This window comes from Sarcophilus harrisii, chromosome 1 (assembly GCF_902635505.1).
Source record: "Sarcophilus harrisii chromosome 1, mSarHar1.11, whole genome shotgun sequence".
NCBI lineage: Eukaryota > Metazoa > Chordata > Mammalia > Dasyuromorphia > Dasyuridae > Sarcophilus > Sarcophilus harrisii.
Window position 1 is genome coordinate 647,794,809 of NC_045426.1, and position 17,317 is coordinate 647,812,125.

At 43.4% G+C, this 17,317-nt stretch overlaps 3 protein-coding genes across 6 annotated transcripts in view; 2 read left to right on the forward strand and 1 right to left on the reverse strand.

Moving 5' to 3' along the window:
• DNM2 (dynamin 2) overlaps window positions 1-1,365 on the forward strand; it is a 76,647-nt gene extending 75,282 nt beyond the window's left edge. For all 4 annotated transcript variants that reach the window (XM_031947540.1, XM_031947542.1, XM_031947541.1 and 1 more), the window contains one exon: window positions 345-1,365. In XM_031947540.1, coding sequence (XP_031803400.1) covers window positions 345-384 — 40 coding nt within the window. In that variant the 3' untranslated portion in view covers window positions 385-1,365. The remainder of the gene's footprint in view (window positions 1-344) is intronic.
• Window positions 671-4,385, reverse strand: TMED1 (transmembrane p24 trafficking protein 1). Its single transcript, XM_003760454.4, has 4 exons — window positions 3,484-4,385; window positions 2,986-3,083; window positions 2,575-2,764; window positions 671-2,022 (listed from the first exon to the last, which is right to left on the reverse strand). Exons 1-4 carry the CDS (start codon window positions 3,676-3,678, stop codon window positions 1,804-1,806), a joined length of 702 nt encoding a protein of 233 aa, XP_003760502.1. The 5' UTR covers window positions 3,679-4,385; the 3' UTR covers window positions 671-1,803.
• Window positions 4,386-6,517: 2,132 nt separating this feature from the next.
• C1H19orf38 (chromosome 1 C19orf38 homolog) lies at window positions 6,518-16,458 on the forward strand. The gene is made up of 8 exons (XM_003760458.4): window positions 6,518-6,677; window positions 7,283-7,585; window positions 7,925-7,963; window positions 8,409-8,501; window positions 8,802-8,829; window positions 9,616-9,659; window positions 10,150-10,187; window positions 15,257-16,458. The coding sequence occupies exons 1-8, from the start codon at window positions 6,647-6,649 to the stop codon at window positions 15,398-15,400; spliced, it is 720 nt and encodes a 239-aa protein (XP_003760506.2). The 5' UTR covers window positions 6,518-6,646; the 3' UTR covers window positions 15,401-16,458.
• Window positions 16,459-17,317: the final 859 nt, after the last annotated feature.

The following is a 17,317-nucleotide window of genomic DNA, read 5'->3' on the forward strand; positions in this document are numbered from 1 at the left end:
GGTCCTACTGCCTACAGAATTTCTACCTCTCCCAAGGCCAAAGGTTTTCCCCTAGTACAGAGCAAGGCTCCCAGAATTAGAGGTAGTAGTCCCCAGAGGAGAATGATTCTGGCAGAAGTCCAATTTCCGGTCAGAACTCTTCAATCCTCTGCCTTAGAGGCATTTGCACATCTTTCCCTAAGATGATTCCCTGGGAGATGTAGAGTTGTCCCACTCTACTAGACCTACCCCTATACTTGGCACCCCAATGAGGGCAGTCACCTGGTGATCTGACCATTCCACCATTCTTCAGCCTTCTCTCCACAACGTTAAACTTATTGTTTCTATTTCTCTCTTGTGCTCAGGCGACCACCTCCTTCTGCTCCTTCCCGGCCCTTCTTCTGAGTTTCGTCTGGTTGAGAGACATCCATCTCCACAGGCGCCAGCCTGCTGCCTTTGCCCAGGGCATTGCCCTGTGAGCCTTGGGAGCTGAGGGGGCATTTTCCCATTCAGGCTAGGCCTGAGCTCCCTACAGTGGCACCTTGGAGAGTTGGCTTTCACTCCTGCTGGTTATGTTGCTCTAGGCCAAAACTTAATAGCCTCGTTTCCAGATAGCCTGGTTTTCAGGGACAAAGGCCCCAGGTGCAATCAACTTGTACCCCCAGCCTAGGCCCCAGTTACCACACACTCCACGATTCCAAGAGTAATTTATTAAACCAGAGCTGGTACTTTGTTCCATGTGGCTCAGGAGTCACCCCTTTCTACCCTTGGCTAACAGCTTTCTGCCCAGTAAGGGTACTGCCCTTGTTCCCTTGGCCAGCTGAGTCCCAAAGGGCCTTCATTTGATTTGAAGTGGGTCAAGTCCTCTGGTTGGGGATGCAGCCACACTGGTGCTGTTTAGAACTTTACGTAGGCCATGAGCCAAAGCCTTCCCCCTGCTGCAGGCAGCACCAGGCTGGAGGAGAACAACCCATCCTGTCTCCAATAAACTGACAGTCCTGGGCAAGCATATAACAGTGTCTGAGTTTCATTAAAAGTTCTTGGTGAGGCACAAGGGGGTTGCCCCCACTTGTTCCCACTTCATCTCTTAAGTTTCTGTTGGGGACTGGGCACCTGCCCCACACAGAGCTAATTTTGTCTCTGAGCAGCTGGCATAGTTGGGGGGAGGGGGACTGAAATAAGAGTAGAGGAATAGGAGAAAGGTCACATGGCCATTCTGGGAGGGAACTCAGCCTAGAGTCTAGAGAATGAGGCCACACCCTGACTTAGGGGGACACTCAGAAAGGCCAGAGAGGAATAGGGTGAGATGGGGAGGGGAGTTTGCCCCAGGATGGACAATACTTAAGGCACGTGGGAGGAGGGGGGGAGATAACCCTTGATCTCTGGGCAGCTTTGGAACAAAAGATTTCACCCCATCTCTCCCTCTTTGCTTTCTTCAGTAATGGAGCCAGCAGCCCCTCCAGGCCTGCAAGTCCCATACTGTACCACCTAGTTGCACTCCCACCATCCCAGTTGTTCTCTGCTCAGGCCTCTTTGTCTCAGCTTAGGTTTGGGGTGTCCTAAGCTCCAGAGGATAGAAGTTCCTAAGAAATCTCTGACATGAGTACCCGTTCCATCAAGATGCCCTCTATGTCCTTGACAAAAGGGAAGAATCGGTGCCCCAGGCTTCTCGACCCTTTCTTGGTCAGTTTTAAACTGCTTCCCTCAAGGAAGTCCAATTGTTCCTCAACCCAGGGCTATGAATAGATCCTGGGCAGGAGAGAGAGGCTCCCTCCAACCCACCCACCCCCCATTCCCTCCCACAGCTCCCCTCTCCAGGGAGAGTTATGTGCGCACAACTCTCTTATCCTGGAAGAGGCCTTTGAGCGTGCACACTTGGAGTACAGCCACCAAGAGCAGCAGCCCTACGTTAACAGCAGACCAGAAGTTAACTCTCTCCAAGTTGCCCTCCTGCAGGTTACGGTCTCGAGCCTCAAAAGCCCTCAACAGAGTCAGCACCTGGATACTGCGCTCCAGCCTTGTCTTCATCATCTCAATGGATTCCTGTGGGAAAGTAACAGCAAACTCCTCAGAAGTGGTCAAAATGGTCCCTGAAACTGAGATGGCCCCACACTTCTGGAGCGCAGCCCATCCAGGCTTAACATCTGCCCAAGTCCCACAGATTGGGCAGAGAATTCCTTTTAAAGGAAGACCAAGTAAGAGAATTGTGTCCAGGTAAAGGCACTCTCTTAGCCCAGTTGGACCCAGATTTCTCAATGAAACCAAAGCAGTCCTAGGCAATGAGGACTGAGGACGTTTAGTGGTGCAGTAGAAGCCAAGTAGGTCAAAATTTTGATCTCACTTCTTAGCCAAAGACCTTGGGCAAGCTGCTATACGTATACTCTGACTTATTTTTTCACATTTAAAAATAAATAATATCTACACTATTTCATTGTGTCACGAGGGGATTGGTAAACTTCAAAATACTATTTAGATATAAACCCTTAGTAGCATTTCTTTTTTATTCCAGAACTGCTCTGTAGGGGCCAAAAGAGGTCTAAAGAGCCAGGTCAGGGAGAACAGATGCTGGGCTGGGGGAAAGAATCCAGTTCTTACCTTAATGTCCTCAATCTTAATATCAAGCATTTCTTCAGGCTCCACCACATCAGCCCAACCATCGCCATCACTATCCTCCTCATCTTGTAGACTGTCAAATATAAGCTCAAAGAAGACTAGCTTCTCTGAAATGGTGCTGAAGGAGTTGTCAAAACACAGCTTGTAGTCTCCCAACTCTGTGGGCTCCACCCTGGAGATGAGACGGGAATGAGCAGCTTCTCGAGTTGGATAGGGTGACTTGCCCAATCACCCCATTCTGCCAAGGAGATGCCCCTGCAGCCCTGGCAGCTAGCAGTGGGTAACCTGAGGCCAGGTCAGGCTTAGCAGATGTAACCAAACCCTTCTCAAGTAGGGCAGCCAGGCTGGGAGGTAAAGGGGAGTCAGCGAGGGGCCCGGAGAAGGCATACTCACGTGTGCACCCCATCCGACTTGCGGTACTCACTAACCAGCAGCACCCCCCGAGGGCTCTCCAAGGAGAAGTCCACATCTAACCCCGCTCCTCCGATGACCTGGGGGTAGAGGCCAAACAGGGGCCTACCTTGAATGCAGGTAGGGCTATCCCCACTGTAGTTCAGGCCCGGGGCGGGAGGGGGGGAGGGGCTAGCAGAATACCAGCCACGCTCATCAGTCCCCGCCCCTAGCTCTGGCTCCGCCCTTCCGAGGCACTTTTTTCCATAACCCCGCCCTTTAAATCTCAGGCTCTAAGAGCCCCCCCCAACCTCTTGTTCTAGTCCCGCCCCTTCTTGAGATGACTGGTTCTGGCCCCGCCCCCTTACTCATCAGGGCTCCGAACTATGAACCGCCCTAGCGGACCAAAACTCTGGCTCCGCCCACAGAGGGTCCCCAGTCCCGCTTCAAACTCCCCTCCCCCTTCCTTCAGATTCCCTAACCCCCCACCCGCGCCCTTACCTGGTACTCGGCCTCCAGGCTGGCGTTGGCTGGTGCGGGCTGGTAGAAACATTGCTTACGGCCAGCGGGCAGCAAAAATGTGAACTCGCCGTCCTGAGGTGGGGGAGCCCGGGAGCCCGTCCCGGACACCAGCGGCGACAAACATGCCGCCAGGAGTAGGGCCAGGGCCGCCCTTGCCGCCATCATCCGGGTCATCCGGCAGTGTGAGAAAGGGATGCGGCCCCTTTAAGGCTTGGCTCCGCAGCCCTGCAGCCTCGCTGCCCGATTGGCGCCCACGCCTGCCTGTCGGGCGAGGAATCCCGCCCCTTCAGCCCATCGCTGGGATTGGAAAGAGGCAATGCTCCCCCTTCGTTTCCTTCCTCTCTGAAAGCAGTACCTCCGCGGGGACTCGGTGGGACGAAACCAGCGCTCCAGCTGGGCCGTCCCCCGCAGGCAGTCATCGAGACAGCTAAGACCAGGCTAGAAGGAGGGGCCGAAGGTCCTTACGAAGGAGCCCCGCCACCGTTTCCCAAAATGCCCCGAGCGGGCAGCCGTTGGCCGTTGGGAGGCTTCCCCGCCTCTTCGCGTGGTCTGGCTGAGCTTGGGGTGGTGTGGGGCTCTCGTGGCCCTCCCTTCCCGGGGAGGAGCCTGACCGCACCCTCTGCCTGTGACCTCTGTTCCTTCCTGCGTCTGAGATCTGGGTGGCCCCAACCCAGCATTCCCCCATCCTTCCACAATTGAGGAAACTGGGAGCTCAAATGACTTGTTTTAGGCCGCGGTGGAAGGATACATAGATATATAGATATGTATTCCCAGTTCCACATTCTCTTCTTCCCCTCCTCCGTTACCCATCAAGAAAACCAAGTTCTATTACACGCAAAACAAATTTCTGCATTAGTCACGTCCGTCCCCCCAAAAAAAGTCAATAAAAAGGAAAAAAAAAGTGGCTTCAATTTACAGCAGCTGATTCTCCATCTGAAAGTGGATAGCATCCGTTCTTTGGAATTGTGCTAGATCACTGTGTTAATCAGTTACTAAGTCTTTCCAAGCTGATTACCCTTACAATATTGCCTTACTGCGAAAATGGTTCTTTGCCATGGGTTCCCACAGGTCTTTCCAGATTTCTCCGAAGTCTTGGAGAGGGGTAGCAGGGAGTATATGAATCCTTGACTTTTCCCTCCTCAGAAGGATAACGTCATGGAGGCACTTGGAGACCTGTTTTGTATCATGAACTAAAGATTTAATATCTGTGAGGTGATGGTTAAGTTACTTCACCCTGTTTCTTCATCTGTAAAATGGGATTAATAATTGCACTATCAGGGTGGCTGTGACAAAAGTATTTTGCATCTGATAAAACACTTAACTAAATGGGATTTACTTATGCAAGGCCTTTATAATTGAAAAGGATGAGTGACTGTCCATAGTAGTATAAAACAAAGTAGTATGTAAAGAGAGCAATTCAGGCAAATCATAATAGCTGACACATTGAGTTCCTGGGGAAATTTTGCTGGAGAAATCACCTTCAGATGGGGAAATTGATTTCTTGGAGGAAGTAGCTCCAGAGATAGGACTTGAAAAGAGGAGGATTTCAGCAAGTTGAGATGAAAGAGTGAATTGCAGGCATGGAGGATCAGCTTACCACACAATTCATATATTGATATGGCAAGGGGAGATGAACAATTGTGTGTAAAGGGGAGTAATAATTACTCATACTCAAATAGAGGTTTATAAAAAAAATTTTTTTTAAATAACCATCAAGATGCAAAGGATATTATCCCTATCTTAAAGATAAGGAAGAAAATCACAAAGGTTTTTACACAGTAAACACTGGAAACAAGATTCAAACTTGGATCTCCTGACACTTAAAAACAGTTCTTTCTGCTATATAGCACTTAATATAAAACTGAAAGGAAAAGGAGATTACAAAGAGCTTTAATTGCCAAATTAAGCAAACTCACACTTTCCTGCCCTTCAACCCTGGGAAGTTCTAGTATGTTGAAAATGAGCCCCAGATCCATAAACCCAACTTCAATCTATAATCCCAGTCCTATACTGTGAGACACAGTATGTCAAATACCCTTAGGCTTAAAGAGTTTACAATATAGTTTGGGAAACTAACTAATGCCCAATAAACAATTAGAAAAAGGACTACATGTAGACTTATCAGTCTCACAGTCCTTGATATTGAAGCTAGTTTATATTTCATGCATTTATGATAATAAAATGAGTAAGGGTGGAGAGAAGTTACTTTGTTACTCTTTTTTCTTTGCCCATCATTGACTTGATTTTTCTTAATTTTAATGGCTTTGTTTTTTTAAATATATGCAAAGATAGTTTTCAACATTCACCCTTGTAAAACCTTGTGTTCCACATTTTTCTCTCCCCAATCCCCTCCCCAAGACAGCAAGTAATCCAATCAAACATATGCAGTTCTAGTAAACATTTCCACATATGCTGCACACAAAAAATCAAATCAAAAAGGAAAAAAGGGAAGAAAAAAAAAAGGTGAAATACTACATTGTGATCCATATTCAGTCCCTATAGTCCTCTTTCTGTATACAAAAGCTCTCTTCATCATAAGTCTGTTGGATGTGCATTCTCACTGACATATCCATCTATATCTTTTTCCAAAATGTAATCCCAAGCCAGACCTTTGAATTCAAAATGCTGAGAGACACAAGCAAACATAAATTATTGCTATGTCAGGGAGCAAGAGGTTTCTATTGTAGAACAATTAAAAGACTGGGGTTAGTAGTGTTTTTTCCCGATTAATAAGATTCTCCCTAAGGTTGAAAACAGCACCAATTCAAGAAAATAGTCAAGGTTTTTATTCCAAATTTTAACATTCTAAGGTTTTTACTTAAGAATATGGGTTGTCAAGAAATCAAGTGACCTCCTTTTCCACTGCCTTTAAAGGAAAAGCAAAAAATCCATTGGTCTCAAATTTGTAAAAATCTGTAGAATTCAACTGAAAATATGGAACTTAGCTTCTTTGGTTTGACATACTATTTGTAAAAGGGGAGGGTAAAACATCGATTCCCTTTCGGTTCAAGAATGTGCAATTTCCTCCCTAGATGAGGAAACTGCCCTTGTAAACTTTTTCTTCTTGCCTCACAAGGTTGTGAACATTTGGTTTGGTGTGTCTCTCTCTTCAGCCAGAATTATAACTGAACTTGTTGAAGAGATGCCCTGGAAAGTCCTCTTTTTTGTAACAGGTAAGTTTCTTTACTTAATGACACCTTAGGATCAGAAATCACTTCCTAATTGCAGAACAGAATATCTGGGATCCTTTGCCAATGTTTGCCAGAATTGAAGAAAAGGAGTCTGGTTTGTACTGATTTCTCAGGGTGTAATATCAATTTCAGGATCCTAACCCCAGGAATATGTGCTTTGCAATCTGCTCTGAAAGACATAGGATGATGGTGTGTCCAAGTCTTTGGCTTTGCTTTTGAGAGGATGAATGTAACCCCATGATCCATGAGCCCCTGAAAGATAACACTGGAAGATTCCTGTCTGGAGATGTCCAGGGCATTCTCTGAAGTCAGCTGAGAGGCGAAATGTATTGTCATTCTAGAAAAGAACTTATTATCCCTTCTGGGGCAGACCTGCCTAGGCTGGTCATCAGGTCATAGGTTTAGAGATAAAAGAGAAGTTAGAAGCCATCTAACACCATTTTACAGATTATGTTTGATGAAGTACAGTGACTTATCCTAGAGCCCATATGCTGACATTTGAACCCAAATCCAGCAGACATCTCCATGAATTCTCCCCATTAAATTTAATCCACACTCAAAATTCCTTTGTGTACTTTATTTTTCAGGCTCTTTGGCAATACCAGCTCCTTCTATTTACCAGACCCCTCCATATCCTGGCAAACCAGGGGATCCCATCCACCTTCACTGTGTGGCTCCCCCTGGCTTCCAGGAAGCTGAGTTCTCACTGTTCCATGGTGATGGGGTGGTCCAGACATTGCAGACACACGAGGCCCAGCAAGGAGTGGTTTTCATAGTGACCAATGTGAGTGAAGGCCTTACAGCACAGTACAAGTGTCAATACAGTGTGATGGGGGAGATTGCCAAGCAAGTCTCAGACTTCAGCAAACCAGTGAATGTGACCTTTCCAGGTAAGGGCCAGCTTGCTTTTTGACACTTTGTATCATGTGAGATGGTTCCAGTCCCTTCTGGTTGCTCATTCTTCCAGCTCCTTGTGGGTGGGTCCCATTTCATCTATCCTACCCCACAATCTCTTGTTATGTTCTTTACTTCCTGGATAATTTACATGGTAATTTTCCAAGGTAGGAAGATGTTGTGTTCGAGTTGACAATTTAACATGCAACAGTAGCTAGCTACAAAACTGTCAAAAAGTATCCTGTGTTATACTCTGAACATATAGTGGTATCATGGAAGAAGTCAGCTCCATGTCCCAGGAAAATTGCTCACTCTCTCTGATTTTTCTTTTCCAGTTTATGGGCTGCCAACTACAAGTCTTCCAACTGCTCCAGGTAGAGTAAATCTTCTGGGAAAGAAAGGCAAAGAGGGAGGGAAAGCTGGAATGACTCTGTGTGCTGCCCTTCTATTCCCAGGAGTAATTTCTCAAAGGCAGGCAAGTCTGTTCTGGAGATATCTTTGGGTGTCACAAGGGCCCCAACACAGAAATGAGGTAAAAAATTGTTGGTCCTTTCTAGAAGAAATAACTTGCACTAAGTAGAGTAAATCCTCTCTACATTCTAGTATACTCCTGGTCAGTTGATCACTTCCAAAGCCTCCGAGAAGCAAGGTCTTCTGCATCTTGTAGTATGGTAGAATAGGAGTCTAAGCTAATTTTCTGGTGTTCTCAACCCAGCAAGCCTATCCTTTGTGAGGAGGCACCTTAAGTACTTCTTTGCCTTTCATTTCTATTGCTTCTCTCTCCTTGACCTGTCCAAACTCAATATTCCTATTTTCTAGTGCCCTCTTGGATCTTACCACTGTCCCTGAGTCTGGCTGGAGCATTAATTCTCATTGTGATGCTGGTTGTGGCCATTCTAAAGATTAGACAAGGTACATGGATTTTTTATCTGAACAAGGGGGAGGGGGAGATTTTTTCCTACCTAGGATTTTCCCAAAGTCTCAGTTTCCTAGAGAATACTGTTTCTTGTGAGGATCCCTGGCCCCTTTCCATTACATAAAATCTGTGCCTGACTTTGTTTCCCTCAGTGAAACAAGAAAGTCAGATTAAGGCCTGGAAATGCCAGGTTTGATTCTGGAATTGTAAAGTCTTTAAAGAATTGCTCTTTGCAATATAAACTTCTTGGTGAAACAATCTAATACTTTGTTGTTTGTTGTTTTTATTTTTGCCAGTTAAAGTCACAAACCTTCAGAAAAAAAGGTGAGGTGGGTCCAGGAGAACTTCCGGGAGCATGTGATGGAGGAAACATCAGTTTCCATACCTTTTGTCCTGGGATAGAATAATGGGGATAGATTCAGAGGATTTTTAGAATATAATTGGTTCAGGTAATGTGAATGAATAAGGTAGAAGTGGCTTCCTTCAGAGTCCATGAAGACTCCCACTTGGATCCTATACCAAGACAGCCCACTTGGTGATGGAAGGTAACTGTGTCATGGAAGCAATCTTGTTATGTTGCTCAGATTCCAAGTGGGAAGTGGTTCTAAAGAGATCTTGGGGAGCCTAAAATTTAAATCTTTCTCTGATTTCTCATTTTCCTATTTGGAAAAAAAAAAGTAAAGCCCCTTTTAGTATTGGGATATATGATATTTTCCCTTCCTGGCTCATATCACCCAAACTTTTTACATGTAAGTTGTCACTTAACAATTCAAAGTAAATTTTCATTTGTGCCTTATAGAATCAGCATAATTTTTTTATAGCTACACCTTATATTTATTTATTAGCCAATTTGATTTTACAAATTCCATTTAACAAACATTTAAGCAACAATTATGTGTTTAAAGGAGAATATTATGATGAAAGATATAGAAAGATCAATAAGATACAGTTGCTACTCTTCTACATTATACTTTTTTAATATCTTCAAACTGCACCAAGATTTTTGGGGTGCCCTGTAGTGTTTAAAATCTGTACAAACAATAGTAATGCCTAAAGTGCTTTTCAAGAACATTTAGATCAGAGGAATAATTTTTATTCTTTCATTTGCAGAGAGCAAGAATCCTGCTGGACCAAGATAAACTATACTACTTCAGGTACATGTCCCTGGCTCAAAGTTGAGTAGTGTAGTCTCCATAGTCTGTCTCTTCCTGTACCACTTGTCTTAGACAACCAGCCTCTTCTGAGGTCATAGGGGTCTACAAACCCCTAAATTAGCCCAGTTTTGGGACTGCCCATTAGGAGCAGTAGAGTACAAAGCATTAGCTCACCCTTACTTTTCAAGTCTGAAGTCTCTATTTGTAACTAACTTCACTGCAGTGGCTACACAATCAATGACAAGGGGAAAGTATAGAAGACTACCATGAAGATACAAGGAGACAAAGTAACACCTAATTCCTTATATTTGAGAAAGTTGTTTTCCTAGGTTTCCCTTTTTCCTCTGAAGAAGAGTTTGCCCTCTCTTGTGGTAGAGAAGCACCATTTTAGTCATGTGATTCATGCTAGAATCTATAGGGCTTGGGTGGATGAAAAAAATTTTTTTATAATAATGCTATATGCCTGTCTTTTGTTCTTCTCCTATTACAGATATGTCTTTTGATAACTCCCTGTTCTCCATTTCAATGGTGAGTAGTTCAATTCTTAAGATACAACTTGTAGATACCTACCGGATTCTTGGGCCAGCTAAATGTATGGAGTTTCAGGTTTCAAGTCAGGAAGATTTTCCTGAGTTCAAATTTGGCCTCAGACACTTACTAGTTGTAAGACTCTGGACAAGTCACTTAATCCTGACTGCTTTAATCTCATCTGTAAAATGAGCTAGAGAAGGAAATGGCAAACCCATTCTAATATCTTGTCAAAAAAAAAAAAAAATGGGTTCAACAGAGAGTCATACATGACTGAACAAGCAACAAGATTCTAAGGAATGAATATATCTTGAGATATATTGGTATAGTCCTTTGCCTGTTAAGTGGGACATAATATATATGGTGAGTGATAAGCATCAAATTCTTCAGTTTTCCAGTGTCCAGAATCAAATTATAATTACATATATATATGCAAAAAGAACCTGAGTTTTGACAATATGAAAATCAAATTTTCCTTTAGTTTTGTTAGAAAGAAGGCTATGTCAAGAGCATTCACTAGTAATTGCACTTGGGATCTCTGACCTAATCATACACTTTACCTAACAAAAAGAAATACCAGTTTTTTGGTAATCACTGTCTCATCTAGGTCCCAGACAAAAGAGTGAGACATCTTTTAATGAGGCAGCTACCATAATAACAGAGTCACACATAATTCTTGTTATCTCTGAGACTTTAAGAACCTATTCTGAGTAGTGTTTCAGCGAGATTGAAGATAGTGATTCAAGTAGTCACTCTTGCTCTAAGACACAATACCCAGAATCATGAAGCCTAATTATTTTTGGGTTTGTGCCTTCAAATGAGTAAAGAGCTGGGTAAAAGATGCTGCATCCCTTTTTGCATTTGGCTTGATATTTCCAAGCACCTTTTCATTCATCTCCCTTTTACCTTTGCAAATAGTCACAAGATGTTGAGAAGTTCTTACTTGTCCTCAGTCCCAACCATAAATGCTGTATTTGAATAGCTCCTTGGAGATCCAGTTTCTGATGGCTTCTAGAAAGCATTATTGTCTGGCTTCCATGGCATAGTCTATTCCTAAACCGCATTACAATTGCATAATGATAGTAATAACAAATAAGATGGAGAATTTTTTAAAATAGCTTTTTATTTACAAGTTATATTGCATGGGTAATTTTTACAGCATTGACAATTGCCAAACCTTTTGTTCCAATTTTTCCTCTCCTTCCCCCCATCCCCTCCCCCAAATGGCAGGTTGACCAATACATGTTAAATATGCTAAAGTACAAATTAAATACAATATTAGTATACATGTCCAAAAATGCAGGCAGACAAAAATAGAGGGATTGGGAATTCTATGTAGTGGTTCACAGTCATCTCCCAGAGTTCTTTAGCTGGGTGTAGCTGATTCAATTCATTACTGCTCTATTGGAACTGATGTGGTTCATCTCATTGTTGAAGATGGCCAGGTCCATCAGAATTGATCATCATATAGTATTGTTGTTGAAGTATATAATGATCTCCTGGTCCTGCTCATTTCACTCAGCATCAGTTCATGTAAGTTTCTCCAGGCCTTTCTAAAATCATCCTGTTGGTCATTTCTTACAGAACAATAATATTCCATAATATTCATATACCACAATTTATTCAGCCATTCTCCAGTTAGATGGGCATCCACTCAGTTTCCAGTTTCTGGCCACTACAAAGAGGGCTGCCACAAACATTCTTGCACATACAGGTCTCTTTCTCTTAAGATGGAGAATGTAGAAGACAGACAATTAATTGATTGAATGAGAACCTCTCTCACTGATCTGTTGCTCATAAACTAAATGGAAAGCTTATTTCAAGTAATTTGCCCCTTTGATAAAGAGTTAAAATCAACTCATAGGATCAAAAGTTATTAAGGGCTATCTTCATTAAGCAAATATTTTATGTGATATGTGATTTGGACTAAGAATACAAAAATAAGCCTAGGTTTCCGCCCTAAAGTGGGTTATTTTATTATCTAATGGGGGAAGTCAGGCATGTAGAAGTTTGACAATACTGCAAAACAGAAGGAGGTCAATATATAAGAGAAATAGAAGCAAAGTGATGGAAAAATCACAGAAGGTTGGGTTTAGGAGAGTCAAGAAGATTTGAAAGAGGAGCTAGAATTGGAGCTGCGTCATTAAAACTATTGTTTTACTAGGGCAAAACTGGAGCTGGGTCATTAAAACTATTATTTTAGTAGGGCAAAATTGGTGGGAGTGTGAGGTAGGAAATGGCATTAGCCAAGCAAATTAAAAAGATGATGTGAGGTGCCTGTGGTTCTGATGAGTGCCAGTTTGGTGAAATGGAAGAAAGGAAGGTAAGATGGAGCTGCAAAAGGAAGCTGGAGCTGGATTGTTCAGGATCTTGAATGCAAGACCAAGAAAATTTGAGTTATCCCATAAACATTGGGAAGCTCCAAAAGATCTGGGAACCCTGGAGCAATAAGATCATATGCATTAGCAAGATTTTTCTGGGAATCTCTTGTCTAATAATAGTAATAACAACAGCTAACATTTATGTGGTGTCTAGAATGTGCCAGGAATTGTCCCAAGTGCTCTTACAAAATTATCTCATTTGATCATCACAACAACCCCAAGAGGTAGGTGCTCTTATTATCCCCATTTTTCAGATAAAGAAACTGAGGCAAGTTTACGTCATCTGCCCAAGGACACACAACTAGAAAAGATCTGAGCTTGGATTTGAATGCAGATCTTCTTGAATCTAAGTTAGGCAATCTATGCCCTACACCTCCTAAATGTCCAAAGGAGAGTAGTGAGTGAATATTGTAGTAGTTCACCAAGATGTAATGGAGTTAGAGATTGCACTGGCGAGTCATGGGGATGAAAGAGATCAGAAATGAAGAATAAGATTTCATGACTTACTGAATGTGGAGGAGTGAGAAAGGTAAAAAAGTCAAGTATCAAACAAGAATTACTGAGAGATTGGTATTTCCATTAGCATAAATGGAAAAAGACAGAAAGAAAACAAACTTCAGAGGAGAGAGAATTAGTTTACTGTAAGAAATCTATGTGAAAAGGCTTGATAATGATTTGAAATGTGGGTTTGAAACTCAGGAAAAAAAGGCTGCAGTTAGAGATATTTTGTGAAACTACCATCAGGAAACTAGATTATTGCTTTCATGAAATTGGTTAATGCTTGAAATTTAGAACTAAAATTGAAATTTTTGTTGAAATTTTTTTTCACTCCTAAGCAAGTATGACTTTTTCCCCAAAGACAAGTTATTTTGGACAAGATAAATATACTATTCCACCCAGTGGACATTTTTGAGCCTTTCATTGAATGCTATACTGTAGAAGAACGCCTAAGATGATAGCAGCCAAATTGTTTCAATATTGTTCCAAATACCTCCTCAGTTTTAGGTTGGCACAAAGAGGGTGGCCATGGTGGTAAATGGGTTTTCAGGAGGAAGAAAAATCTAGAGGGCTAGAATCCATGTCATAAGATGAGCAATATAGTATAGTAGATAGAGCTGGACTCTGAACTCGGTCAAGAGACTTGAGTTTTTATCCCACCAGAGAGTCTTTAGATGTATCCTCTTATATGAATGGGTTACAACCTTCCAAGTTGTTTCCTCATCAGTAAAATAGAGATAATAAAACTTGTCTGCCTTACTATATCTGCAAATTATTGTGGTTATTGGAAAAATATATTTAGAGATGAGAAGATTTAGGAAGGAGTTAAAGGGCTGTTAAGGGAAAGCAGATCAGACTTGTTCTTTTTGGCCCTTGGAGTACAGACCTGGAAGTACTGCCTAGAAATTTCAGAAATGTTTTGATTCATTGTAACGAAATACTTGCTAACAATTAGAACTATTCCTCTTCTACCCATGATTCCCCCTCACTTCAACTAGATATTTGATGAGTACTTATCAAGAATGTTACAAAGGGGATTCCTATTGATGTAGAATGTGACTAGATGACTTCAAAGATCCCATACTACTCTGGGAAGTACACCTGATAACCCAGAGATGACAAAACTATATGAGAAGAGTACACATTGTCAAAGGTTCACAAGATATCAATTTGTTAATAGTTTTTAGAGATCATTTAGTCCATTTTCAAGATAAAGAAACTAAGTTGTATAGGAATTAAGTCACTTGTTCATAAGCACATAGTTGCAGTGGTTTAATGTAATGTCCTAGTTAGCTTTCTGGAGGTCTTGGGACCAGCCTTCATTTTAGTAAAGTAATCACAAGGGATAAAGTCCAAATTCTTTTATCTCCTTCACAGTCTGTCTTCTTCCCCTCTGGCTCAGCTAGCTTTTTTTTTCCCCCCTCCGGCTAGCTTTCTGGAGGCCTTCTAGAATGGGTCTTGGTTTCAGTGGAGAAAGCAAGAGAGCCACCATGACTTCTCTGTGTTAAAATCTCTCTCTGGCTCAGCTTGTCCCCAATTTATATGCTATATTACCATTACATCATTACAGTATATTGAGTATAAACCAATCATTATTTGTTGTAAGATTTAATCTTATTAGATTAACTAGTACTCACATGCTAAACTAGATAACCATTTCTTATCAATTCCACTGAGTTAACAAACCTTGTTTAAATCAATCATACTGAGCCTTAAGTATATTTCTCCAAAGTCCCTGCCCTTTACAATTTAATAATATTTAGCATTTGTTTATAGTTTGCAAAATGTCTCACAAACATTATTTTACTCTCACAGCAACTCTAGGAGGTAGATATTATTTTTATGAGCCTTGCTCAGGTTCACACATCTAATAAGAGTCTGAGACAAAATTCTTACTCGGATCTTCCTAGTTTCAAGTCTACCCAATCGTGCTACATAGCTGTTGATTTGAATCTATGTCTACCAAATCTAAATCTCATGCTATTTCTGCTACATGACACTGGAAAAGAAGGGAAAATGAGCATGATTTGGGCAGAGTATCAAAGTGTAGGGCAAAATAAGAGTTTTGGAACTGAGGACTAGTAGAATGAAGTACAATACTATTTAGTATGAATAGAAAAGAAAAAGTAGGGAAGCACTCCCAGTTCTGTATCCTAGAAATCATTTGATTATTTTCTTTTATTGAAAAAGAAAATGCCCCCAGAAGACACGGAAACCCATGGCATTTTCACCAGCTCTACTCTGACTGCTGAACCCTTTGTGCCGAGAAAGAGGCCTACATCTACTTCTACTCCTGAGTTACCTGAATTCAGCACCTTCAGGTCCTTCGAATGAATCTATCCCCTGGCTCCAGAACCACTGTACTCAGGAAGAGGTCTGCATCCACTTCTACTTCTAGATTCCTTGAATTTAGCACCTTCAGGGTCTTTAATTGAACCTGTCCTTTGCTGTGAGACTTGAGGTTGCATTTTTCCTTTTCCCTTTTGCATTCTTCCCCTGAGCTGACTTGTGAAGAAATCAGGGAAGCCTGTTTATGTCTGGCTTACCACCTCTTCATCTCAAGGTGGGAGGTATGGGTTGGGAACAACCACAACCTCTCAGGAGATAAACTCTTATGTCCTGAATCAGATTTTCATTGTTCCAGCTAAAATATCTTTTTTGGGGCTCAGTAATTGGCAATCGCCTGTTATGTTCAAGATCAGAGAGGTTAGAATTCTTCCTGGAAACAGCCCTCACATGTCATCTTGAACCCCCAATTTCATGTAAGAAAACTAAGCCTTAGGCCTTTAAGAGACCAGGCTAGGGTATACTGAGCTGTGTATACTGAGGGTCAGCCACTGGAGGGTATCCTTTGAACCTGGACCCCAGCAAAGGAGAAAACAGAAAACAGAAGTCATGTCTCCCATGTATGGAAGCAGAAAAAGCTGGAGAAGCTCCTCCAGGGAAGAGCACAGGCCATTAACTTTTCTGTCCATGTCCAAGAGGTCCCTTCTGAGGAGAGCACACAGATAAGACACTGAACCAAAAGCTTCCTTCTGGAGACAGCGTCTCCTGTCCTCACTACAAGCTTTTGAATTACTTCAACCACCACTAATGTTTTCCCACCTTCGGTGACGTATTGCAACTAGCCCTAATTGGTGACAAATGTACCTGCCGGACTGAGTTCTAAGAGTGCTTGATCCGAGTTTCTCTTCTTTTGTGTGTCATACTTTTCTTTGAAAACTACCGACTTGAGGGGGCAAGATTGTCTTAAGTTATTAACAACCAGCATTGAGACATTTGTAGGGAACAAAGTGTGGATTCTTATTAAAGCTGGCTGGATTTCTGTTATTAACCCTTTGGCTTTAGGAGAATTATTCCATAACAAAACATTCTAGGAGATTGAGGCGGAAATGAATGCCTGGGACATGAGGCAGACTGGATAACCTCTCTGCCCCCAGCCCTCTTAGGAAAAGGAGCGAGAACCATCTCCACTTGGCAGGAAGGAGTCTTTCACCTCAGAACTGGAAAAGGAGGATGGGGAAGAGGGGCAGGAAGTGATAATAAAAATAGGTGGCTCCTGTTCTTCGTCCAGGGGTCAGTTTTTCTTTGTCTTTATTCTGTAGCCTAGTTCGTTACTAGGTCAAAGACCAGGAGGCTCAGGACCGATGGATTGGGGAGGGTTCCAGGAGTGCGGCAGGCTTGACTCGGGGCTTGAGTTTTGCACAGGTGGGCGGGCACAGCTGGCGGTGGACATCTACAGGGACTGAAGGACAAATCTTCAGGCCAGGGAATGAGATCCGGGGCTGAGCCGCGGCCCAGGGAGGCACGTGAAGGGTGTAGCCTGCAGGGCCCTGGGGCTGCCAGGCAGGGGCTTCTGCTATATCCACCCCGGGGGAAGTCGGGTGGTGGCGGTTGCAGAGCTGGGGCAGTTAGTTGCTCACTCGCCCGGTCGCAGCGCCACTTCTTAATGCGCGCACTCGCCGGGTTCCTGGGGAGAAGGCCGAGTCACAAGCAGGTACGGCGCGACGGTCCGGCTCGGCCCGGCCTCCGCCTGTGACATGGGGAGCTCTCACGCCCCGGGCATCGACCAGGGGGCGTGTCTAGCCCGGCCCGCGGTTCCCCTCGCCGCCCCTAGGGGGCGCTGTGCGGCGGGGCTCGGGCCGCGGCAGCGCCTGCGAGGCCTCTAGGAGCCGCCAGGGGGCGCTGCACCCCGGCCTCGGCTTCTGTGCTGGCTGCAGCCTGGGCCCGGGCGGCGGCGGCGGCGGCGGC

Bases quoted from the DNA above. Each gene is read 5' to 3' on its own strand.
- C1H19orf38 (XM_003760458.4), top strand. From the start codon at position 6,647: ATGCCCTGGAAAGTCCTCTTTTTTGTAACAG. The intron at 7,964-8,408 runs GTAGAGTAAATC...CCTATTTTCTAG, and splicing joins AAGTCTTCCAACTGCTCCAG to TGCCCTCTTGGATCTTACCA. The intron at 9,660-10,149 runs GTACATGTCCCT...CTCCTATTACAG, and splicing joins GATAAACTATACTACTTCAG to ATATGTCTTTTGATAACTCC.
- TMED1 (XM_003760454.4), bottom strand. From the start codon at position 3,678: ATGACCCGGATGATGGCGGCAAGGGCGGCCCTGGCCCTACTCCTGGCG. The intron at 3,084-3,483 runs GTAAGGGCGCGG...CTCTACCCCCAG, and splicing joins GCCTGGAGGCCGAGTACCAG to GTCATCGGAGGAGCGGGGTT. The intron at 2,023-2,574 runs GTAAGAACTGGA...ACTTTCCCACAG, and splicing joins TTAAGATTGAGGACATTAAG to GAATCCATTGAGATGATGAA.